General features: G+C 36.2%; 1 protein-coding gene across 2 annotated transcripts in view; it reads left to right on the top strand.

Moving 5' to 3' along the window:
* Nucleotides 1–2689: 2689 nt before the first annotated feature.
* Nucleotides 2690–25963, top strand: part of LOC130219172 (cytosolic carboxypeptidase 4) — a 304487-nt gene continuing 281213 nt past the window's right edge. Inside the window, exon 1 of one of the 2 annotated variants that reach the window (XM_056451477.1) lies at nucleotides 2690–2909. In XM_056451477.1, coding sequence (XP_056307452.1) covers nucleotides 2783–2909 — 127 coding nt within the window. In that variant the 5' untranslated portion in view covers nucleotides 2690–2782. Of the gene's footprint in view, nucleotides 2910–25447; nucleotides 25823–25963 lie in introns of those variants that run through there. The other variant, XM_056451478.1, reaches the window with a different exon arrangement.

Here is a 25963-nt window from a genome sequence, read left to right as displayed (position 1 = left end):
TACTGCAGTGCTTACAGCAGCTTTTGCTGAGGTAAAAAAAGGTTTAGCACTTAAAGGCATCTTATATGGGACATATCGAGTTTTACATCCTGAAGAAGTGCCATATTAAAGCAGACAGGGACAACCAGGTGTCAAAAGATAGAATCAGATAGAATAAATAATTAAATAATGAATCTATCCATTCATCCATCCATTTATTTGTCTGTCTGTTTTTATCATTCTATATCTTTTTTCTTTCTATTTATCCATCCATTGTTTTATTGTTCTATCTATTATTCTATCTATCCATCTATTTGTCTATCCATCTGTCTGTCCGTCCATCCGTCTCGCTGTCTGTCTTTCTGTCATTTTATCTATTCGTTCGTCCGTCCATCAGTCTGTCCTTCCATCCATTCATCCATCCGTCCGTCTTTCTCTGTCTATCTCTCTGTCTATCTATATAGCTATCTTTCTGTCCATCCTTTCATTTGTCCATCCATCCATCCATCCATCCATTTATTTGTCTGTCTATCGTTTTATTATTCTATATCTTTCATTTTCTTTCTATCTACATCCATCCTCTTTCTTTCTTTCTTTCTTTCTTTCTTTCTTTCTTTCTTTCTTTCTTTCTTTCTTTCTTTCTTTCTTTCTTTCTTTCTTTCTTTCTTTCTATTCATCCATCCATCCATCCATCCATCCGTCCGTCCGTCTGTCTGTCCGTCCATCTGTCTCTGTCTGTCTGTGTATCTATATAACTATATTTCTGTCATTTTATCTGTTCGTCCGTTCATCAGTCTGTCCCTCCATCCATTCATCCGTCCGTCTGTCTTTCTGTCTATCTCTCTGTCTGTCTGTCTGTCTGTCTATTTATATAGCTATCTTTCTGTCATTTTATCTATCTGTCCATCCTTCCATTTGTCTGTCTATCTATCCATCCATCCATCCATCCATTTATTTATCTGTCTGTCGTTTTATAATTCTATATCTTTCATTCTATTCATCCATCCATCCATCCAGCCATACATTGTTTTATTGTTCTATCTTTCATTCTATCTATCTATCTGTCTATCCATCTGTCTGTCTGTCTGTCCGTCCACCCATCCGTCTCTCTGTCTGTCTGTCTATATAGCTATCTTTCTGTCATTTTATCTTTCTGTCCATCCTTGCATTTGTCCATCAATCCATCCATCCATCCAGCTAGCTATCGTTCTAGCTATTGTTCTACCCATTGTTCTATCATTCTATCTATTCAATTAATTGTTTGATTTCTGGCTGCATGGTGGCACAGTGTGTAGTATGTTCGCCTCACAGCAAGAAGGTCACTGATTCGAGCCTCGGCTGGGTCAGTTGGCATTTCTGTGTGAAGTTTGCATGTTCTCCCCATGTTTGTGTGGGTTTTCTCAGGGCGCTCCGGTTTCCCTCACAAGTCCAAAGACATATGTGCTATAGGTGAATTGGGTAAGCTAAAATTGTCCGTAGTGTATGTGTGTGAATGAGTGTGTATGGATGTTTCCCAGTGATGGGTTGCAGCTGGAAGAGCATCCACTGCGTAAAACATATGCTAAATAAGTTGACAGTTCATTCCGTTGTGGTGACCCCAGATTAATAAAGGGACTAAGCCGAAAAGAAAATGAATGAATGAATGTTTAATTTCTATCATTGTTTCTCGTTTGCTCTTTACATCTTTTTGTACTGAATCTATTGTTCTGTCATTTTGTTATTTGTTCTGTCTATTATTCTTTTAATCTACAGTATGATTCTATTTTCTCTGTCAATCTTCATGCCATTCTATCATTCTACATAATGTATTTTTTTGTTCTTTTGTTTGGCATTTGTTCTGTCAGTCAATCTATCCATCCATCCATCTTTCTGTTTCTTTCTGTCATTCTGTTCTCTATTTGTCTATATTTTTGCTGTCATTGTTTCTCTTTTGCTCCTTATATCTCTTTTGTACAGTCTTTCATTCTGTCACTTCATCGTTTGCTCTGTTTATCATTCTTTCTATGATTCAATTCTGTCTGTCATTTTGTTCCTTGTTTTGCATATCTATCTATCTATCTATCTATCTATCTATCTATCTATCTATCTATCTATCTATCTATCTATCTATCTATCTATCTATCTATCTATCTATCTATCTATCTATCTATCTATCTACCTATCTACCTACCTACCTACCTACCTACCTACCTACCTACCTACCTACCTACCTACCTTACCTTCCTACCTATCTATCTATCTATCTATCTATCTACAGAAAAAAGATATGAAAGCATTCAGACCTCTTAATTAATCTCAATTTTCATTAAGTGTCTTTTGAAAGATGGCTCATCATCATGAGCATCACATTTCATGCGGATTCCGCTTGACGGACGACCCTCTTGATGGATGATGAGAAGATGGTAATGTCCCTCATCATTTTCAACTTTATGCACCACAGATATGCAGCTGGCCACTAACAGGGTCACAGGAGAGCCCTCGGGCTATCCCTTCATGACAAATGTCCCTCAAAATAGCACAGACTATAATCCTGGTTATATTAGAAGATCACCGTAAACTTTGTAAATTGCACTGGCCATGGTGCACTTGTTTGCCAAATAGTAAAATATGACCCACATGACGTGCTTGGAGCACTTTGCGTTTTTGAATGCAATGTTCTTGCGGTGTAACATTTGGAGAGCAGTTTCTGTTTAACTGTTGTTGACTGCACTTGGTCCTAAAACTTGATCTTATTGGAGGCCTGTTTGTTACTTTCTAAAAAGGCCTGTTTTATCTCTTGTCCTTGCTAAAACACAAACTGAAGATGGAAGACACACGTGAAGATTCTTCTGAACCTGATGCCCCTGCACAGGAAAGCCAACCACAACCACAACCATGGACGTTTTCCAAATCATCTTTGATTAGGAAGCTAAGACAGCATTTAATCAGCTGTAAGTACATATGTTTTCCATGCATGCATCCAATCTAAGAGTGATTTTTATTTCATTTGTTGTTCAACGCATTTAATTATTTGTATTTATTATTAATAATAATGTCTGACAGAACTTTCTTTTATTTTATAAAATGTATTTATCCTGCTTTGTTAAAATTTGCAATCTTTTTGGCAATTTCACACAAATAGACACAATAAAGATTGGAAAGGTAAAGTTTAAGGGAAAGTATTACAAAAGATGACCCAATGTAAGCTGTTTTAACCCATAATTTGTGTCATTCCTTGTTTTGTGTTGTGTTTTACAAATAAATTTAAATAAAAATATGCACACAAATTTATGACAGGACTTTATCCTTGTGTGTGTGTGTGTGTGTGTGTCAGTCTTTCTGTGTGTTTGTGTGTGTATTTGTGTGTGTGTTTGTCTTTCTGTGTGCATGTGTGTGTGCAGGGGAGGACTTAATGATTTCAGGGCCCTAAGCAAATCCAGGTATTGGCCTCAAGCATTGAAACTCCAAACGTTCTCTTTCTCTATAGATTTTTTTCTTTGTAGATTTTTTTGTAAATAAACTGCAGGTTAAAAATACATTTAAGCGGAACTTTTATCTTTTAAATGTAAAAAAAATAAATTCTCAAATAAAAAACAAGTTCACGAACTAAGCCATATTTGTGATTAGATTTTATTATTTGCATGTGCAGTATGGAAGGAACCACCATTTATAAGTTTTAAAAAGAAGTAATAACTTTAATATCTTAATGGTTATAGACAAATTTTATAACATATGATAGAACATGTATAAAAGAGCTATATGATTATCATATAGACTTCTTGGCATTGGTCGGGGCCCCCTAAATTCCCGGGGCCCTAAGCGGCTGCTTACCTTGCTTATTGGTTAAGTTCACCCCTGTGTGTGTGTGTGTGTGTGTGTGTGTGTGTGTGTGTATATACAGTATACAGTAGAAGTCAGAATTATTAGCCCCCTTTTGATTTTTTTTTATTCTTTTTTAAATAGTTCCCAAGTGATGTTTGACAGAGCAAGAAAATTTTCACTGTATGTCTGATAATATTTTTTCTTCTGTAGAAAGTCAATTTAATTTTAGCTAGAATAAAAGCAGTTTTTAATTTTTTAAAAAATTATTAGCCCCTTTAAGCTATATGCTTTTTTGGTTGCCTACAGAGCAAACCATCATTATACAATAACTTGCCTAATTACCCTAACCTGCCTAGTTAACCAAAGTAACCTAGTTAGGCATTTAAATGTCACTTTAAGCTGTATAGAAGTGTCTTGAAAAATATCTAGTCAAATATTATTCACTGTCATCATCATGGCAAAAAAAAAAAATAAAATCAGTTATTAGAGATGAGTTAATAAAACTATTATGTTTAGAAATGTGTTGAAAAAATCTTCTCTCCGTTAAACAGAAACAGGGGAAAAAATAGACAGGGGGGCTAATAATTCAGGGTGGCTAACAATTCTGACTTCAACTGTATATATACACACACTTACTGGCCTCATTCTTAGGTGCACCTTACTAGTAGTGATGCGAATCTCCCGTTCCACCACATCCCAAATGTGCTCTATTGGATTGAGATCTGGTGACTGTGGAGGCCATTTGAGAACAGTAAAATCATTGTCATGTTCAAGAAACCAGTCTGAGATGATTCGTGCTTTATGACATGGCACGTTATCCTGCTGGCACCCAATGTGGTCTTCTGCTGCTGTAGCCCATCTGCCTCAAGGTTTGACATATTGTGCATTCAGAGATGCTCTTCTGCATACCTCAGTTGTAAGGAGTGGTTATTTGAGTTACTGTTGCCTTTCTATTCAGCTGGAATCAGTCTGGCCATTCTCCTCTGACCTCTGGCATCAACAAGGCATTTGCGCCCACAGAACTGCCTCACTAGTTATTTTCTCTTTTTCAGATCATTCTCTGTAAACTCTGGTTGTGCTTGAAAATCCCAGTAGATCAGCAGTTTCTGAAATACTCAGACCAGCCCGTCTGGCACCAACAACCATGCCACGGTCAAAGTCACTTAAATCCCCTTTCTTCCCCATTCTGATGCTCGGTTTGAACTGCAGCAGATCGTTTTGACCGTGTCTACGTGCTTAAATGCATTGAGTTACTGCCATGTGATTGGCTGATTAGAAATTTGTGTTAACGCAGTTGGACAGGTGTACCTAATAAAGCGACTAGTGAGTGTATATACGTGTGTATCTCTCTGTCTTTTTGTGTGTGTCAGTCTTTTGTGTAAAGGCTGTGTGTGTGTGCTGACATGCAATATATAAATAAATCTATTATGTCTATATAAATAAATATATTTTTATTTATTTAAATAATTTATTTATTTATTATGTATTTTAACCTAATCGTTTTTACATTTATTTTAATATTTATTATTTTATAATTCATTAATTAACTTTTAATTGTGTATTTAATTATTTGTTTTTTATTTGTAATTCATTTATTTAGGGTGTCTATTTATTTAATCTGCATTTAATCACATTTTTAGCATATTTTTAGGTTTATTTAAAAAAAATTGTGCACCATTTTTTTGTGACTTTTTTAACATGTTTGGTTCTATATTTATCTTCACACTGAAAGTGAAAGTGTGACCATAAAATCATTCAGACACTAATCTTTTCACTATAAGGTATTCATTGTTGATCACTGTTAATGGCTGTCTTTTGAAATCATATATCCTTGAATATATGATGATGATGTTTTCACAGAAAGTCAGCAGATTGGTTTGCAGTGTGTTAATCTGAGTCTAACTGCGTGAAGTAAGCTTCACAGCGTCTGGCGTCTTTGTTGTCGTCATCTGCGTGACAGTTCATTTAGGCGAGAGGTGCTAATGGCATTGCCTCTCCGAGCTGATGATGATGAAGCAAACCAAGCGTCAGATGAGCCCGTTGTGGCTTTGCAGACCCATATTTAGACATCTCTAAGCGATCCGTGAAACTGAATAATGTGCTGAGGACACACTGTAATCCTGGCATCAGACTGATTTTTGAATTATTTTTAAAAATAATATAGGAAACTGCACGGCTAGTGTTTATGTCATGTGAGAGCGTAAATATATGTGGACACTTAAACAACTTCTCCGTATGTGCTTGGTGATTTCAAAAGTTGAAGTGTTAGTCGTCCTACAGGTTTCCACTAAATGATGGAACTTGACTCCATGGATTTGTTCCCATTTAGACGTGAGCATCAGTGAGTTCAAGGATGGATGGGCAAATGGGGGTCTGGCTCACAGCTGCTGTTTGAGTTGATCCCTAAAGTGTTTATTAGGGTTCAGGTCTGGGTTTGTGTGGCTCAGTCAAGTTCTTCCACACTAGACACAATAAATCATGTTGTCTGCGGTGGGTAGTGTGCTTTCTGTTTGTTCTGTACTGTAGAAATAGCATATACAAGGGTTTCCTAAACTGGGGAGCAAAGTGGTCATCGAAAAAAAAAAAAAAACGTGAGGTGACGCCTGCTTCAATTCTAAAAACGAAAAGCTTTTTATTATTTTTGGTCAGTCGTAATTTTAAAAACAATACAAGAATACTGAAGGCCGCTTCACACCAACACCAACAAACAAGTTGGCTGTTGTATTTTGAACATGTTCAGTCAGGTGGAAACAAACTCTAACCGATGGCAACAGACACCAATAGGGGTTACACACTCCATATCCAACAAACTCCATCAGATTGGTTTGTGAAATAACCATAAAACTTTGGGAAAGTTTTGTATGTTCTACGCACCGTTAACCAATTACATGAGTGGGGACTATTATTGTGACAAACCAATGGCATGATAAGCAACCCTGCAGACATAGGATGTCAACATGACGTCATATTGACGTTGTACCCCAACGTCGTGGGGACGTTAGATTTTGTTTGGATATGAAAATCAGGTTGACATCAGAACCCAACATCAGGCAGACGTCAATGTCCAACGTCCAACCTAAAATCAACCTCAAGTCAACCAAATATCAACGTCACACCTTGACGTTGTGTGGATGTTATCACTATAACATCTGTGAGATGTTGGATTTTGGTCACTTTCCAACAAAACAAATCAACCAAATATCAGTGAAATTTGATGTCGTTATTGGACGTCAAAATAACGTTGTCCTTAGACACTAGCTAGACATTGAATTTTGGTCACCTGACGTCATGACCTAAATCTAACCTAATATTAACGTCTTATGATGTTGTGTGCCCGCTGGGAAGAGTTCTGGAAACTTGTTGAAAAAACCTAGCTGTAAGCAGCAGTTTCCGGTCTCCAAGAGATTTAATGCTAATAGATGATTTTGTAAAAATGTAGTATTTATCTTTAAGTAAATATGTACAGTAACTAGTTTAAAATACTAAACAAATGACCATTTCAGACCCTTCGACATAGAAGAACATTGTTAGAAGAATGTTGTTGTGTGACCAGTTAGATGATGAACATTGTCATGATTCTTTAGAATAGTGTTTTATGTCTACTCCGGAATTACCAAATTAACTGAAGAATTTCTGCTAAGGAACAATCTGCAAAACGTTGTGCAAGCTACTGTCGCTTACACATGCATAAAACGCAATACCGCCCTGTGGTGTCTCAGGTGCCACCTTGGACAAAGAGGAAAAAAAGCTGCTTTCATTTACAGTGACCTCAGATCGAGCTGACCAACAACCATGCAACAGAACTTAGATGAGCTCAGAAGAAACAAACCTTGAAAGAATAAATTACGTGGTTGTTTTCAGCAAATGATTTCAGCCACTGTTTAAACTCGTCTTTCTCCAACCAGGAGTACGCAAACTTGCATTATCCCATTTTGCCGTCTGTTTTGCTCTATGGTTTCGCTACATGTGGAGAGAGTCACATCACCTTCCCGTGTTTGTCACAAATTACTTGACATCACCCAGACAGAGGAGCTTGGCCGGCCTGAACCAATCGAGGAAAATAAATATATTTATGCTTTTTTTAGAGTCAAACACTTTAAACAACGCTTGAACAAAATTTAAGACCTCGTAAAAACAAGATTAAGATTTTTAATACCTTTTTTAAGGGCCTTAATTTTCTCATTATTGATTTATCAACTTTTAATACTTTTTTAAACCTCGCGGACACCCTGTTAATTTAGACTCTAGAGCAGGGGTGTCCAAACTCGGTCCTGGAGGGCCAGTGTCCTGCAGATTTTAGCTCCAACTTGCCTCAACACACCTGCACGGATGTTTCTAGAAAGCCTAGTAAGTGCTTGATTAGCTAGCCCAGGTGTGTCTAATTGGGGTTGGAACTAAACTTTGCAGGACACCGGCCCTCCAGGACCGAGCTTGGACATGCCTGCTCTAGAGTTTCTGACTATGCCATTTTGGTTTAGATTGGGCAAAAAACCTAGGGCTAGTTCATTAAAGTAGGTTTTTCTAAACATGCAAAATATTTGAAAATTTTGCCAGAGTGAAGGCTGGATCTGATGCATGCCCATAGAGCTTGAGGATATAATGATATAAGGTGTTTTGAACTGCTGTAGTGCCACCAATTGGAGTGAGCCTGTGAGCCAGTGGGCAGTTCCATTTGGCAAAGTTTCAAGTCTCTACCATGTCTCTGCTTGATCACATTTAGAGCAGAATAGTGACCGCAGACTTTTCCAACAATTACAATAGGGAGTCAGTACTAAGCTTGAACCCCTAAAAAGAGAAGTTACTGCAAACAGGGAAAGTACTGTAGCTGTGTTCTATTTCCTGTATGATAACATGAGAACAAATACCGCAGATTCTGAGAACAAAATATTTTTGATGACTTTGGCTGATTATATGCATGAGAGATATGTGAGATATAATTGCATGTCATGTGACCAAACTGTCAAGAGTTTAAAAATGTATTGTTAAATGTTTACATTTTTACCTTAAAAATGCACTTCAAGTGAATATTTTACATCAACTGATCAACAAGTTTGGCATCAGAAGCCTAAATAGTTTTTCCTTTGGGTTATTGAAAAGAAACGTACAGGTTCAAAGTGTTGTACAATGATGTACAATGTTGTCAAACCGATCTCAATTCATTTCCCAAATCATTTATTTTTTAAAAGTTTTGCATACTGGGAACACATTTGCAACAAATCAGTAGATGGCGATGCCACTTTGTAAAGAAATGTACTAAACAGTTACTGCACGCTTAATGACACCATTTTCAGAAAAATACATACCATAGTGGTATTGATTTAAAAAATCTTTGAAACATTTTTTCAAAAGCGTATTTTTCAAATGTCCCATTTTTAGTTTAAGAAATGTGTAGGAGTCATTTACACAATGCCATGAAACCTGTAATCTTCTTGTAGTTCGAAAAGATTTTGAAGTTTCTGCCTGCTATAGGGTATATGCCGAGCTAGTGTTGTTCCCATACTGATAAACATCCGGTGACCAGTTATTGTGAGTTTTTTTTTTCCCATTTTATACGATTCCTTTTATAGCATCGATGTTGTAATGTAATTACAATACAATCAGTTAAATAGACTTTGACATTCATTTAGTTGCTCAAGTGTAAAACGAGACAAAAAACGTTTACTCGCACGCACCTGTCAGAATCGGCAGGCTAGCGCAGAAGCTCCATTGAATATATGGGGGTAAAATAAATGCTCATATTATAAAGACGGGGAATGGCGGGGAAAAATGTTATTTAATGCAGTGCTTCTTGTACAATCTGAGACCCACTTTATATCGGATATCACTCTGATTTTTAAAGAAAACAGACCTTAAACGCGGCAATTTTGCCATGGCATACAGTTCACCGGAAGCGCTTAACCCAGGTTACTGGCAAATTAAAAGTCCTATTAGCATGCGTTGGCATATACCCTATAGCGATGTTTGTGCTGGAATAATGTTCATTTTATAAGCATCTTCAAAAACACTCTTTAAATTCCAATTCTTAACAGGACTTTCAATTTTTCTTCTACTCTGTAGTCGCAAACCAGCATGGTGATTAACATCAGAGCAATTACTGATGGTCAGCCATGAAAGCAGAATGTTTTGCAATAGCGGACTACGCCTGAGAGCTACTCGCTTCTCATAAGATGTAGTGAAATGCCGAAATTCATTTCACATCTGTTCTCTTTTATCTTTCGTCATCCAGCATGGGTGAGATGGGAGTTAATGAGAATGTAATCTGATGAGGATAGTTTCTGATTTTAAATCAGAACTGTGCTTGCAGCAGTAGATTTTAGCTTGCTTTATTTGTAGAGAGAGTTTTAGAAATAAAGTAAAATAAATAGGGATGCTTTATACACTGTGTCCAGTTGCAGGATAAAATCTCACAATTTCAAGTTTCTGAGCTATCTGTGAAATACAAAGGCTTATGACTTATGTTTCTTGAAATAATATTAAAATATATAAGAAAATCCAGCCTGATATCACTAGAAAACATATTAATAATATACAAGTATTTTACGTTTTGTCAGTTTACTGGCTAATTTGTACAAATTCATACTAATTCATTCGTACGAAAATGTAAAATTTTAAAAAGGAGGCATGGCACCCAACCCTGCCCGCAACCATTGGGTGATGAGCAAATTGTACTAAATTGTACGAATTATATCATCAAATTCATGCAAATTAGCCACTAAATCAAAAAGTTATGAATTGCTGTGAGATTGCATTGGAAAATGAGATAAATAAAAAAATTACTGAATTGTGCAAATCACAATTAGGAGTTTATATCTTGCGATTCTGCAGTTGTTATTAATATAGTTAGGACTTCAATCGGTCAATTTTTATTGTTATAATTTTTTTTTTTGCAATTTCAGCAATAGAAAAGTTAGCAATATGAGATAGTCAGAATTCAAACATTGCCTCTTGCTGTTTAAGTTCATAAAATACATAACTACGATATGTCACAATTAAAAATTGCTTCCCAGAATTGAAATATATTCTCACAATTTTTCATTAAATAAATGAAACTGCCCAGCAGGCACACGATGTCAGAAGTCGTTAATATTAGGTTAGAGATAGGTTGTGATGCCAGTTGACCAAAATTCAATGTCTAGCTAGCGTCTAAGTACAACATTATTTTGACGTCTAATAACATGTCAAATGATGTTGATATTTGATTGATTTTAGGTTGGGTTGGACAGTGACCAAAGTCCAACGTCGAGCCAACGTCATCTTGATGAAACCATTTTGACGTTCTATGCCTCCTGAGTGAGACACAATTGTGAGAAAATAAAAAAGCATTTAAAAAACATAATTAAATAGATTTAAAAAAAATCCCACTTACTTTTTATTCCAGCAAACAAACTTCCATACATACTTTTAAGATCTGCACCAATTGTTTTATGAATATGTAAACAATTAAAGCGACAGTTCACCCAAAAATTAAGACTGTCATAATTGACTCATTCCATGTGTTCATGTTGCGTAAACTCTATCTAAATCTATTTAATTGAACATTAACTGACTAAATTTCCAAATAGTAGAGCATTATGTGACTTCACCTCTTAAATCTCTCTCATTCAGTGTTTTCTGTGGTGCAGCAAGATATGCGTCTGTCCCTATAATTTCCCCTGAGCCGCAGTTCAAGCGAAGCACCTTAATTAACGTAAATGAAACTCCGTTTGAACTCGGTGGCTGTAAATCCGAGACTCGGCCTTCCCATTCCAGCGAGTCATTCATAACTCAACGTGTCCCGTCTACATATTTTTCCTCTGATTACCTCTGAAGTTAATTACCCTGTGTACACTGGCCAACGAGTTCATAAAGTCTTCATTGCTGAAATACTACAGCGCTATACAGCTGTGTATTATGTACAATGATAGTGTTTACATGTTAATGGCGTTTTTTTTATTTTTGTCAGGCTGGTTCAGAGAGAAAGTGTGTGTTTTGGCTGTCGTGAGTGTGTCGAGAGCTGTCATGATATCCTTCTTATGTAGTTTATGGGGATGTGATGGTTAGTGTGTGACCACAAGAGGGAGATAACAAGCCGTGAATTGTGGAAAACACAAATGCGTTGTAAATAAATGTGGCGCTCGAATGGTTTTACTTCCGGACAGGATGCGTGTGCTGGATATTAATCAAGCAAAATGTTTTATAGTGGCTAAAATTGTGGTCAGACTTTGAAATGTGTTAATATTATTATAAACTGTGCTGGCTGAAGAGTGTTAATTTATTAATATGACATATAGAATAATTGCTCAAATGGTTTATTGCTCTATCAAGTGCAAGTTATTGCATTTGCAAATTATAATTGTAGATATGATTTTAGTTGCTCATATTTTACATTATATAAAGTGTATATCAGTCTGTCTGTCTGGATTTAAAAACAGCTTTATTTAAAAAAATTAATATTTCTAATTTATACATTAAACCTGTCTTATACATTAAAAAAATGTTAATATGCTTTTATAAAGTCTTACTGATACATTTTCTGGAAAGTCTCATCTTTATACATTAAATAGCATATATGTACATTTAAAAAGTTTCCGTATATTTTTAACTCATATTTTTCAAGAAAAAATTTATTTATTTTTAAATACATATTTGATAATTTGTAATTGTTGTTGTTGTTGTTGTTATTATTATTGTTATTATTATTATCATTATTATTATTATTATTATTATACAATACACATATAACATAATAGCTCTGGTTACTTTTTTCTGGTTACTGGTTGGGATAATGAGCAACAATTAATAAATAATAAACAAATGTTATGATAGTGTCTTGAGTTTCCGCAGCCAAGCCAAATATAATATAATATAATATAATATAATATAATATAATATAATATAATATAATATAATATAATATAATATAATATAATATATCATAATATAATATAATATAATATAATATAATATAATATAATATAATATAATATAATATAATATAATATAATATAATGTTTAATAATATAATATAACTGATCCACTGATCTTCTAATGCAGAAATAAATGATTTGTTGCAGTTTTAATATTAGATCTAAAAGAAAGAAAATGTTCTTGCTATATTGAATCTTTGGGGAACTATTTTGACGGATGTTTGTTTTAATTATTTCAGTAGGCATGTTCAGTTATAATAGTGTACTGTATTTACAATTTCTATGACATCATAAACCTTGTAGATAAAATGTGTTTCCCCCTATTATGCAATGGAAATATAAATATTGTGATTCAAGTTAAATATTTTTTAAAGAAAGTCAAGCCCAGTCATACTGACACTATTTAAAGAATTCACACATTCCACAGTTCACACAATACTGTCTGGCGAGGTTATTGTGTCCTCTACATACATGCTATTAACACTTATATCTCCACATTGCTGACCATAATCACCTGTTCCCCATGTGGCAAGCTGATATTTGGCCAAACAAGCAAGGCCCAGAAAAGAAAGGAAGATAATTTTAGTATAAATAATGGCTATGATTTCAAAGTGCAGAAATGCTACAGTAAAATATGTAACCTACTTAACAGTAAGTTTCCTTACTACTGTATATATGGTGAATTACTGTAAATGAACATTCCCAAAATTCTCTGCATGACGCTTCACACTTGATGCTTTTTTGTTCACACATTAAATACCTTGAATTTGAATTTGGATTTTGACTTGAAATCTTGTTTATATACATATATATATATATATATATATATATATATATATATATATATATATATATATATATATATATATATATATATATATATATATATATATATATATATATATATATATAAACGAGCAATATCACTCAAGTAGCAGTACGATATGGCTGTATATCGGCACTGGTGGGAGGTGTGCGTTGGCATGAGGCCGCAGTCCGAGTGCCTTAGTGTCCCACTAGTGACGATATACAGCCATACTGCACTGCTACTCGTGTGATATTGGGTTTATACAACAGTTAGAGGCAAACCCTTTTGTATTAGGAACTACTTTCTTCCGCCATCACATCTGCAGAAGACGTCAGAACAGCAGAAGCCGTTCTCTAGCGTAATATCTAAAGTGACAACAAAACAGGTGATTTTGCTGACATTTTAAGATTATAAGGCTAAACGGCAGTCTACAGAGATATCTCCCTACAGTATTACAGTCTAGTACAGTCTACAGCAGGGGTGTCCAAACTTTTTTGGGCCGAGGGCCAGATGCAAAAAAAATGTTGTTCCGGGCCAAATATATACATATATACACGTACCGGTCAAGAGTTTGGGGTCAGTTTTATTATTTTTTTCATGTTTTTTTAAAGGAAAATTATTCAGTTCATAAAGGCCACATTTATTAAATGTAAAAAAAAAATTATTGTTAAATATTTATTACAATTTTAAATAACTGCTTTCTGATTGTATGTAGTTTCAAATAAAATTATTATTCCAGACATTATTGCTTTTATTATTATTACCATTAATACAATAATATTAATAATAATAACGACAATAATAATTAATATTAGTGATTTCTGAAGGATCATGTGACTCTGAAGACTGGAGTAATGAAGCTGAAAACTCTTCTTTAAAAATTATTAAATTAAATGACAAACTACTTTTGAACTCTTTCTACTTTTGTTATTTTATAGTGCAACATTTCACAATTTTGCTGTATTTATGATGAAATAAATGCAACCTTGGAGAGCAGGAGAAGCTTATTTTAACATACAGTATTTAACAATCATAATGACCCCAAACTTTTGACCAGTTGTGTACATTCTGTACACCGGCCCGAGCGTCTCGCACGCTGGACCCGGGCCATCGGGCAGTCTGTCGAGCCCTAAATTATGTTTCCTTCAGTTTGTTCGGTTTGTTTTACTTCATAACAGGAACTGCTGCCTAATTGAAGGCATGTGATAGCGACACCCGGTGGTTATTTATTGAATTACGTTCATTTTTGTATAGCGGGCCAGATTCTACTGATATTTATAAAAAAGCCTCGCAGGCCGCCACAAAACTGATTGCGGGTCACAGATGGCCTGCGGGCCGTAGTTTGAGCACCCCTGGTCGACAGTATTTCTCTGTTGCAATCAGGAGATCACAATAATTTACCCCGAAAAAAAGCAGAGCAATTACTACCAGATTGCTGTTGTTTGCGACAAGGGAAAATGCTAAACACATGCGGGCATTTCTTCTTTCTTTCTGTCAACACAACACACATTCCTGATATGCGAGTCCCATCTCACACTCAATACACTACAATTTTATAATAAATTCAGCACTACAACATACACAAGAGAGAGATCGACATAATATATTGTTTACCTGTTTTATAATGATTTGATCAGCTGTAGTTTAAAATTACGCTGTATTTTTCCTCCTCTAAGGGCTTATGCGGTCTCTGTCGCCATCTTGTGGATGAACAACGTCAACCGTCTTTGCTCAGAATGACAGGCTCATGGCCGCTGATGCGCTGTCCCTCAGAAACGATAAATATTTAAAAGAAGCACTGTCCTTATAAATAAACTGCATAGTTGTAATCTAAACAGCTACATTCTCAACTAAAAAAGCCTCAAAAGTAGATTATGTTGTCCAACAGCTGCAATATTTGTCAAACTGTAGAGTGCCCTCTGCTTGTTGCAATATATGTGGGCAGAGTAATACACAACGGTGAAGAGGCGGTACGAGTGCTGTTACTGGCAGAATAACGCACGGCTATCAACCAATCATATATATATATATATATATATATATATATATATATATATATATATATAATAATATTTATTTATTTATTTATTTATTTATTTATTTATTTATTTATTTATTGACCAGTGTATTTTTCTTATTTACTTACTCATTGGTTAATTGGGGTGATCATTGTATGCAGGTGTGTAGAGTTTGACTATGTCTTGAGTTCTCTTATATTTCCCGTGTGACCTGATGAAAACCATGTTGAATGTGTATTTTGAGAGCTAAAGTGGCAGTTTGCCGATTTAAAAAAAAAAGTTTTTCTTTTATTTGTTTTACTTTTCTGAGGTGTCTTTGTCCACAATTCTGCCTCCAAAGTCACTCCTTGAGGCAACAAGAACATGAACTGCCCATGGTTTGCGATGCAGCCATTGTGAGGTTATTGGTAAAGTTGAGTAGGTGGGAGAGAGAGCGGCAGGACAGCATAGGCATATTGGAGAACTGGCAGCCCTTCCTGAGGTCAGATTTCACTGCCCTCTCCCTGCGTGTTTTATGGAAAGTGCTATTTCAGCCATCCCTAGCATGCGAGTGCCAGCGCTTGGTCGATTGCTCAAGTTACAGCCGCCGTTTGACTGACAGTCTGACTTTCTGGCTCACAAAAGAGCACAGTGGAAAATCCTGAAGCCTGGCCGTGCCGGGATACTTTCTCAGCGCAGGTCCTGTTGCGTTGGGAACAAAATACAAAGATGCACGTTCTGTTCTGAATGCTGGACAGGTGGGAAAGAGTCTAGTGGCCGTGATGAAAGAGAGAGAGAGAGATACTGAATTGGCACTGAACCACGTGCCCTCCGAACACGTCTCTCTCTCTGTCTCTCTCCAAAAATACAGTTAATGGCTAGAAAAGATGCTTAACGTGGTATTTTTAAGTTAGTGGGCCACGAGGGACTGAGTCATCATGCTTTAATTTGATGTAGAGATTTGCAGATGGCCATTAAACTCGTGATCAGCAGAGTATTAAAGCATCACCGGCTGTTTTCAAGTAAATGATTTGACAGATTTTTTCGAAATATTCAGGAGGAAATTTTGATTACACTACAATTTTCAGTTTTCTCACCCATATTGATTAACTTGTAGCCAGTTATTATATTTTTTATTATTTAATGTAAGATATTTTACATTGAACAGAGCTTCATGTGTAGGAGCTGTATATTAAAAAAGAATGTAGAATTGTGTCATTCATCCTAATAGTTGGTAACACTTTATTTTGATGGTCCAGTTGAGTATTAGTAGACCGTCTGCTTAATATCTGTTGATATTGCTCCTTCAACAGACATTTAACTGACTATAAGAAACTTTAGTTTACTTTAGTATATAAACATTGTTTATATAAAGGGCTCAACAATAAGGACTGCCTGAAGGCCTGGGGCCAGTGTGAGAGACTCTAGGGACAGTTGACAGAATTGTTACTGGCCCGATCAGTGCTGCCTTGTCATTAAAGTTTAATTTGCCTGCGACTATTTGTCAATTGCATGCAAATCTAAAATATAAAAATAATGTCTTAGAACCTAGAAACAGTTTGTGCTCTTAAGACTTTAAATGTAATCTTCTCTGGGATGTCGTAAACAAAATATTGCTTTTCGGTTCCTCTTATCTGATTGGATGTTGTGAGCACGTTATTTTTTTATAGCGAAGAGACTGAAACATTTCGGCAATATAAAGTTTTAAGGCTAAAAGAAATCGTCTGTTTCTAACATCTTGGAAGCAGACATGGGTACAACACGACGAAAAAAATTAAGTGATGTTTTGCACAGTTTGTTTGGCAAGTCAGCCACCTTTTGTTAAATAATTTAGAACTGCAATAAAATACCTGCACATTTTCCATTCTGCTCTTTTTGTTTGCATGACACAATTTTGCTCATTATACATTTATTAAAATTTTTAAATATTTAAATTTTAGATACAGGCGTTAGTTTTGACAATGTTTAAAATATGTAGCAAAGAAATAGCTACACTGTAAGACCCAAAACGTTAAGGTAACTCAAACCATTTGAGGAAATCAATTGCAATGTAGGTTCCAAAACTAATCCTCATGAGTATTGTGAACTTAATTCATTTGAGTGAATGAAGCTATTTGAGCACAGTAAAACCCAATAAATGAAGAGAACTCAAATCAACTCAGTACTGTAAAACCTAATAAGTTAAGGCAACTCAAACTGTTTGAGAAAACATATTGCAACAAACCATTTGAGTTAAAAAAACTAATATATATGAGTACTGTGAACTTAGTAATGAGGTATTTAAAGAACTAATTACCTTCAACACTGAGTTCAAAACTCTTTTCAAATGAGTAAAATTAGCTTTCAGAAAATTTTGAGTTACTCACACTCAGTTACCCACACAAGTTGACTGTTGGGTTTTACAGTGTATTAACTTTTTTTGGTGGGGCCAGTGAAAAATTTGGCAGGGCAAGTAAAAATTTGAACCACTGGCCCGTTTGGGCCAGTAAAAAAAAAAAAAACAGTAGCATTGAACCCTGTCAAAACATCTTGACATTTTTAAAAAAGTTTATAAAGGGATAGTTTAACCAAAAATGAAAATGTACTTACCCTCTGGTGGTTCCAAAGCTTAATGAGGCTCTTTCTTTTGTTGAACACGAGAAGGTATTCTAAATAAAGTTGGTAACTGGAAAGAAAAATACTAAGAGAGTCATTGGAGACACTGGTTTCCAGCATTCTTTAAGTTATCTTATTTTGTGTTCAACAGAAGAAAGAAACTTAAACAGGATTGGAACATGTGGAGGACGGTGGTGTAAAATAACAAACTACAAATACTCAAACTACTGTAATTGAGTAGTTTTCCTCAGAAAGTGTAATTTACTAATGGGTTTTGAAAACGTGTACTTTTACTTTCCCTTGAGTTCATTTTTAATGCTGTATCGATACTTTTACTCCACTGCTTTCCTTCAACCTGCAGTCACTACTTTGTATTTTCTTGTCTATGGGAATTAGAAAAATCAGCCTTGTGATTTCTGTCCAATCAAATCACACATAGAAAGTAAATCGCATCATACTAAACAACCTCAAAACATGGGCGATTAATAATGCAGCAAACTGTTTGAAAGCATTAACAGTGTACAAGATGCAATGACCGAGAGACTGCATGTGATGATGAGAAGATGACTGGTGTTTACTGTTTAATAACCGAAACTGGCCTTAAACTATAACTAAATGCAGTACAGAATGTTACGTTTATACACACACATACACACAAATTACATGTAAATGCATCAGCTTTTTTACTGCATAATACTCACTACTCTTTAGTATTTTTATAACTCCTACTTTGAGTAATATTTACAGCAGATACTTTTACTCAACTTGCACTACATTTTTGGGAAAGTATTGGTACTTTTACTTGAGTATGATTTTCCAGTACTCTTTCCACCGAGGATGAGTAAATGGTGAGTAAATGAAAAGTTTTACTATTGGGTGTATTATCTTTTTTATCTGATGTAGACATTAAAATGTAACATAAATGAAAAAATGAAAAAAAAATCCCTTTAAAACCTCACAAATCTCAACTTTGTTTTACCTAAAAAATTTGTTAAAACACCAATCTGTCTGTTATGTTTTGTTATGATTACCACCATATTACTTGTTCACTTTACCATGGTTATCAGATTAAAGCAAACAATCATCCTCCCTTAAAACCTGAGAGAAACTTAATCTAATAACTGGTGGGAGCCAGAAACCCAACACTGCTGTCTACATGCATTTCATACCAAGGTTATCTTTTGCTAAGCGCACTAGATGACAAGTATGCCTGCTTAAGGCTCTCGGTATCACATTTGCGTAATTCCCCTGCACGAAGGTCTAATCATGGAATGAAAATTGGCCTCAGATGTGAAATTAAAAACACCGTTGTCATCACTTGATCAAGCCCACCAACTTTAAAAGCATGAGAATTAAATTCATGAACTGTGAACATTAAAACAGCTTGTTTTATTAACTGTAAGGATATTCGTTGCATGTCTTTTGTACAGTAGAACATTTTATATACTGTAACATTTAAGTAGACGCTTTAATTAGCAGTGCTGGAACTCCACTATAGAATCTACAGCACATACAGTAGCACAGTGTAATTTGTGCAATCATATTCCTGAGGAAATCATTCTTATTAGCCCCTCTGTTAAAATAATGTATAGAGAAATAAATCAGTAAAATAACTGGTGGTCGAACTGGTTTAATCTAAATAGCTACAATTTTATGTTGCTTGTTTGTTTGCATGAAAATGGTGATTTAAGGGTCCCATGAAATTAAAATAAAGATTTTTAGACGTTAGTAAGGATATCTATAAGCTAGTGTGCTCCAAAACAGTGACAAATGTGCATTTAGGAGATATAAAACATAAACATGTAGAGCTTGCAGTTTGTCACTTCCGCCAAAATGGATCAACGGTTTTATTCACGTCACCTCATACTTCAGTTTCTCATCAAATCGTGACCAATCAAATGCTATAGTATCTGACATGCCGCGCCCCTTCAAGATGCTTCACATTTAATGCGCTTGAGCTCAACCACTCTAAATGGCAGAGTGGTGATAAAACCCTATTGACGAATTACCGGTTTGTAAACATCCAGGGTACACGTGCAGCGAAGTTGCAGAAAAAACGGCAGCGCTAGCATTTACAGCGAGGGAATGACATCCGATGCGGTACAGTTTGTTGTTGTATTAGAGATAAGTTAAATTGATAACATATTATATATATTATTTACATAATGCTTTCTGCATATTATGACAGCTTGTCACCCAGTGATAAGCACAGTTATTCGGCAAAATTAACGTTAAAGTGAGCGGCGTTCATCTGACAGGTCCATTTGCGATCACACCCTCCCAATGGATATTGGATAAGACAAAATGGCCAAGCACCAAGCCCGAAATATACAACTATCTCATTGAAACTCCAAGTGATTTTACAAGAGAGAAGTTAAAGGCCTACAAGTTTTTGGATGCCGACAATTTTGTTCTGTGTGGTCATGTGCAAGAAATAATGTTCCAGGATTACAGATTTAAAACTTTGTAGTGCTAAAAACTAGGGTTCTGCCTAGCCTACGACAAGGAAATAAGACGGAACTATACAAGGCCTAATTAATCATCAACAAGCAAAACAACTGCATTCTGACCAAAAATTGCACCTGTACTGCAGGGTATGTGAACTTACATGTTTACATTTCATTCTTAGCATTCAGTGTGTGCAGTTTAATCAACCATATTTACCTGTTTTTGCTGAAATCATTGCCGCAATCAAAAACGAGTATTGTGTATGATTCAGCATAGCGTGAACTTACCTGATATAAAATGAGAACTGCAGAGTCGAGCATTTTTAATTAGGTCTTCACTCCATTCAACTCTTATGATGACTGTTAGTCAAAGATGTCTGAGGTTGGCATGAAAAGCAGTGTGGTGTATGCTAAAATGTAAGTTTTCTATTTTTGCACTTTCTATTTTGGCATTCTACCGCACAACATGACATGTTTGCTTTTGCAACCGTTTTTTTTGTGCAACCGGTAATACTCAAATGGACCATCAAATTAAAGTGTTACCTAGTTTTTTTTCACAAATAATAGTTAAAAGTCTCTTTGGCCTGTTTAGCAGAGTCCACCTTGAAACAAGTAATATATAAGCCTTTCTCATTAATAAAAGTTTGCATATTATGCAGACCTTTAATATTTAATGGTGCAATTCTTGAAAAAAAGCAATTTTTGAAAAAGCATTTCTTTATAACATGTATTTATTAAGTTTTACAAGGGTTTACAATAAATCAAACCACAATACCCGAACTTACCCTAGACCAGTCTAGAGAAAAATATAAAAGTTAAATAATGTTCATTAACACCCCCCCGAATCGCCCCAGCTGACACACATCATAAGACGTTAATAGTAGGTTAGATTTAGGTCATGACGTCAGGTGACCAAAATACAATGTTTAGCCAGCATTGAGAATGTTATTTTGACGTCCAAACATGACGTGAAAATTACGTTGATATTTGGTTGATTTTAGGTTGTGCTGGAAAGTGACTAAAACCCAACATCTCATAGTGGTAACGTCCACACAGCGTCAAGGTGTAACATGATTAGACGTTGATTTTTGGTTGATTTTAGATTGGACGTTGGACATTTATGTCAGCCTGACGTTGAGTTCTGATTTTCATTTCCAAACAAAATCCAACGCTCCAACAACGTTGGGGTACGTTATGGTACAACGTCAATATGATGACATGTTGATGTCCTGTGCCTGCAGGGAAAGACCAATTCATAGAAAAGCAATTACAATGAATTTCTTACCTGAATTTACATGGTTGCATTTACATTGTTTTGATGCTGTAAACCACACACACATTATTTTGTGAAAAACATGTAACTGGACAACTAAATCACATATAATGGAGTTATAGTGGAGTTAGAGTTATAAGGGAGCCAGTAGTTGGCAATGGCATCATGCACATTGCCAACTACTGGCCAGGCATGCTTAGTACAGGGATTTTAGTTCCTTGTGAAATTACCTTTCATTTTTAAGTTAACAGTTTGGGTTCAGAGTAGACTGCAAGACTAAGTCAAAACCGACTCTGTCCTTGGTGAGATTTCAAGCATTGCATCCAGCCCACACAGTTTATCAATATTTTTATTTTGTTGCCTGCTTTCCACAGGATTTGTTTCATTCACTTATTGATTTAAAGAAGCAAATACTTGTATGCACTTCTTTTTCCTTTGCAAACCATATATATTCTAACAGCATACGTGATGCTCTCTCATGCTACCATTCAAATGTAACCACAACGAACGGTGCTTCGTAGCTTGTTTGTAGAGTGTTGTACAAAATCGATGGAGCAGTCATGAAGCAAAATCTTTCTTTTTTGCTTTTAACCTGGGAATGGTTCACATCAAGACTTAAAGATGGATTGATAACTGACAGCTTTAAGTGTTCAACACTTCTCCCAGCATCCACAGTTATTTATTTATGGGTCTCTGGGGAGCTTGGCAACGAAGGCTGTCATAGGTCCCTGCATCGCTCAGGCTGATAACTTATTTAACATGTTTGTGCTCATAATACTTGAAGAATCAGCGAAGAGTTGTTCTCTTTGTAAGGAGGGTGATGCCTCAGGGAAGGTGAGGGAGAAACAGCAGCAGCGCTCTCCGTTGTTTCAGAGATGTAGCGAAACCCTTGATGGACTTGATGGGATTTGCTGATAGGTATGCCTACAAAAATATGATTATGCTCTGCCCGCTTTGACTGGGATTAAGCTGCCCTTCAGACTACCGAACCTGTGGTTTCATTATCCCCCTTAAACCTCTGAGGCCAGCTCGTGTGCTTTTGAGCTGTTCTATATAGTTTGCCCCTCTCAAAGATAAACAAAAGTTACAAAAGATGCCTCAGGTTCTATACATGTACTGTTGAAGCTCATCTGCTCCGTTTGGTAGGTCTAGAAGTGGTATATTTTGCAAGGACTCATTCAACATTCTGCACTTATGAATGTTACATCTGTCTCTCTCTCTTTTTTCATTGTTATTATTCTTGCTTGCATTCGAGACTAAATTGCATTTCTGGATCATGTTTCAGGGCTGCCAAATCGCCAGAGTTGAAAAAGGTGACAACCTGGGTGTATTCCTGGGCTGGTTTGAGCCCTGCTGATTGGGGGAATGAAGCTGCGCTCACTCTATTGGTTAATAGACTGTCATGCATTTTTCTCTTAGATGGAGATGTGTCTAAATTAATAACACGATTCACATGAATGACCTAATTTAGGATGTAAATGGCAAATTTTGCCAAGAGATGACAAGTTTGTACCCCTTTTGTTTTATTCCTAGGTTCTAATTCAGAACATTGCTGGTAAAACAGGTGTGACGCTGTGAAAAATCATTAGAGAAATCAATTCCGTTTTGATTCTGAGCATAGCTATTCTCCCTAAAATTGGTTTTGAGTTTGGTCTTTAACAGCAGATGGCGCTCTAGGAAAGTTTTTAACCATTCACTCAAATGCTCATGAAGAAGAACGGTTGAGTCATGTAAGTCGGCTTTTATATTGCACAGCTCACTCTGGTAATTTGCTTACACTTTTCCTGACTTTAATAATGGACATATTTGTTTTGTTTGTATGACATTTGATGGAAGCTGAGTATGACTGTTTGTAAACCAAGATACAGTGGCATCTGCTGTTATAAACTAGTGGTGGGCAATAGAGGCTTCTTGAAACATTGAAACAGTCGAAGCAAATGGGTCGAAGCTTTGAAACCTTTTGAAACCTGTCTCTAGAGTGAACATAGTGCTCATTTTTATGTATTGCTCTGGAACAGTTTCAGCAAAGAAAGTTAGGCAAATTGAGGAATTATATGGCAAATTTAGGGGAGCAGTGAGAGTTCCTGACTAGCATGCAGAGATAATGGGTTTGAATCCAGGGTGATGCAGCTAAAGATGTTCGTTTTAAAATGCTCTATTCATGTAATGTGTTTTGTTTTAACATCGATCTGACATTCGAATAAACACTTTGTGAATAAATATGTCTTGTTTTGGTCATAAAAAATTAACTTTATTAAAATACATAGTAATTTCAGAGTATTTGCACAAGTTGGGATTGGAATTCGGGACATTTACGGCACAGTTTTCCTGTGCAAATGCACGGTCCAGGCTACATGAGTTTGTTTTTTTTTTGACGCTGTCAGTCAAACGCAAATTCGCCAGGTCTCGAAACAGTTCTGAAATTACCAATGCTTTGAATCACATTAGTCACATGACCTGGGTGTTTCGAATTACCTTAGTCATGTGACTTGGGCATTTCGAATTACCTTAGTCACGTGAACTGGGTTTTTCAGATCATGCTTCAGTGCAATGTTTCAAAACACTTGCGGTTTGGAATCTTGACACTGTGTCGAAACTTCAAATTCACTTGAGGTCATCCCTATTCAAATCTAAGCTCAAAATCGATTCAAGAGAGAATAGCAATACATTATGAAAATCTCAGAAATTATGTGGAATTGTTTTCTCAAACAAATTTTGACCACAGCACAATATTTTACATGTGATTTTGATTGACAAGGTATAAGTATAGTTACAGTATAGTTACTGCAGTTACCTACTGTAAATGGATCACAAAGACATTTCTTTTTATGCCTGGCTGATGCTTAAAATATCTGTAAGGTAATTGAGCTGAAAAAAGGGTGAATCTTAACTGAAATGCTCCTTAGTGAAATGTACTGTAAGAACTGCAAGTGAGTTGTTTGGAAAATAGGACCTCGGCACCAGAAGACATTTGGCCCACTGACAAGCTCTGCAGCAGGCAGAAGTCACTCTCCCAATGTAAAGTGTTAATTAAAAGTTTGGGAGACAGCCAAGCAGTCGTAAATTTGTAGTTGTAGGCAGCCGCCTTTACAAGATATGCTCCTCCAAACTTCCCCTGCATGCCTAGCTGTCGCATTCAGTAGTTTTGTGTGTTTTCTGTCTTGGCAGGCTAATGTTTGAGCACGGCGTGAAGTTCCTCTGATTGTTGTGACCTAAACACCACTGTCTGAACTTGGCAACTGAGTTGACGCTAATGGGGGTTTTAGATGGTGATTTACAGCTGTTTTGTTCAGATGCAGCTTAGCTGCACTCAAGGGACCAGTAACCTTGGCGAGGGTAGGGATATGCTGCAGTGATACTTGTTAGCTTTTTGTGTCATGCCGATCAAAGGAAGCCTGTTGCATGCTTGTGTAAATAGGGTTTATTTTCACTCTTGCATTCCCGACATAACATGCTATTCATATTGTGTGGTGTGGATAGACGCATGAAGAGGCCGACAGTCTGTTTGGACATCCTCCATTGGCAACTTCTGAGTCAACCGCCAATGCAGCCACACACATTTATAAACTCTAGAGTACCACAAGCTGTTCAAAGGACCTACGTAAAACCACGACACCAACCCCCCACAGAAAGCCACCACACCACTCTAGACGACTTGTATTCCCTTGACTGATTTACATTCTATTGGCCCCTGACTTTACACTTGCCCTGGTTACTTTTTGTCAGGCCACAGTCCAGCTGGGGTGTTTACCCAAAGGGAGGGGGGCTTTTAAAAAACAACCAGGTGCGACCCTTACATTTAGGACTCAGCGAGTAGTCTAGAGGCAGTGGGAGGAGGTAGAACCAGACAGGAATCTACGCTGGACACGCTTCCACTTTAAGTTACTCTTGAATCTATATTCTTTTGTACTTTCTTCTTACACTCCTGACCCATCCCAGGATGTACACCTACAGTAAACCTGGTCACTTCACCTGGACTGCAACATTGAGAGAATGTGGAAGCCTCTCTAACAGGGGTAAGTGAGAAGATGAATCTCTGCAATGCTCTGAATGCACATCAATGCCGGCACTTGGCAAGAGCATGCGGTGAGTAAAGAGAGCTTACAGAGGAGCTTGCACATGCAAATCTCTTCTTTTATTTGCACACATGGGTCTTT

This window comes from Danio aesculapii, chromosome 25 (assembly GCF_903798145.1).
Source record: "Danio aesculapii chromosome 25, fDanAes4.1, whole genome shotgun sequence".
Classification (NCBI taxonomy): domain Eukaryota; kingdom Metazoa; phylum Chordata; class Actinopteri; order Cypriniformes; family Danionidae; genus Danio; species Danio aesculapii.
The sequence above is the reverse complement of the archived record's forward strand: the minus strand, read 5'-3'. Positions and strand labels throughout refer to the sequence as shown.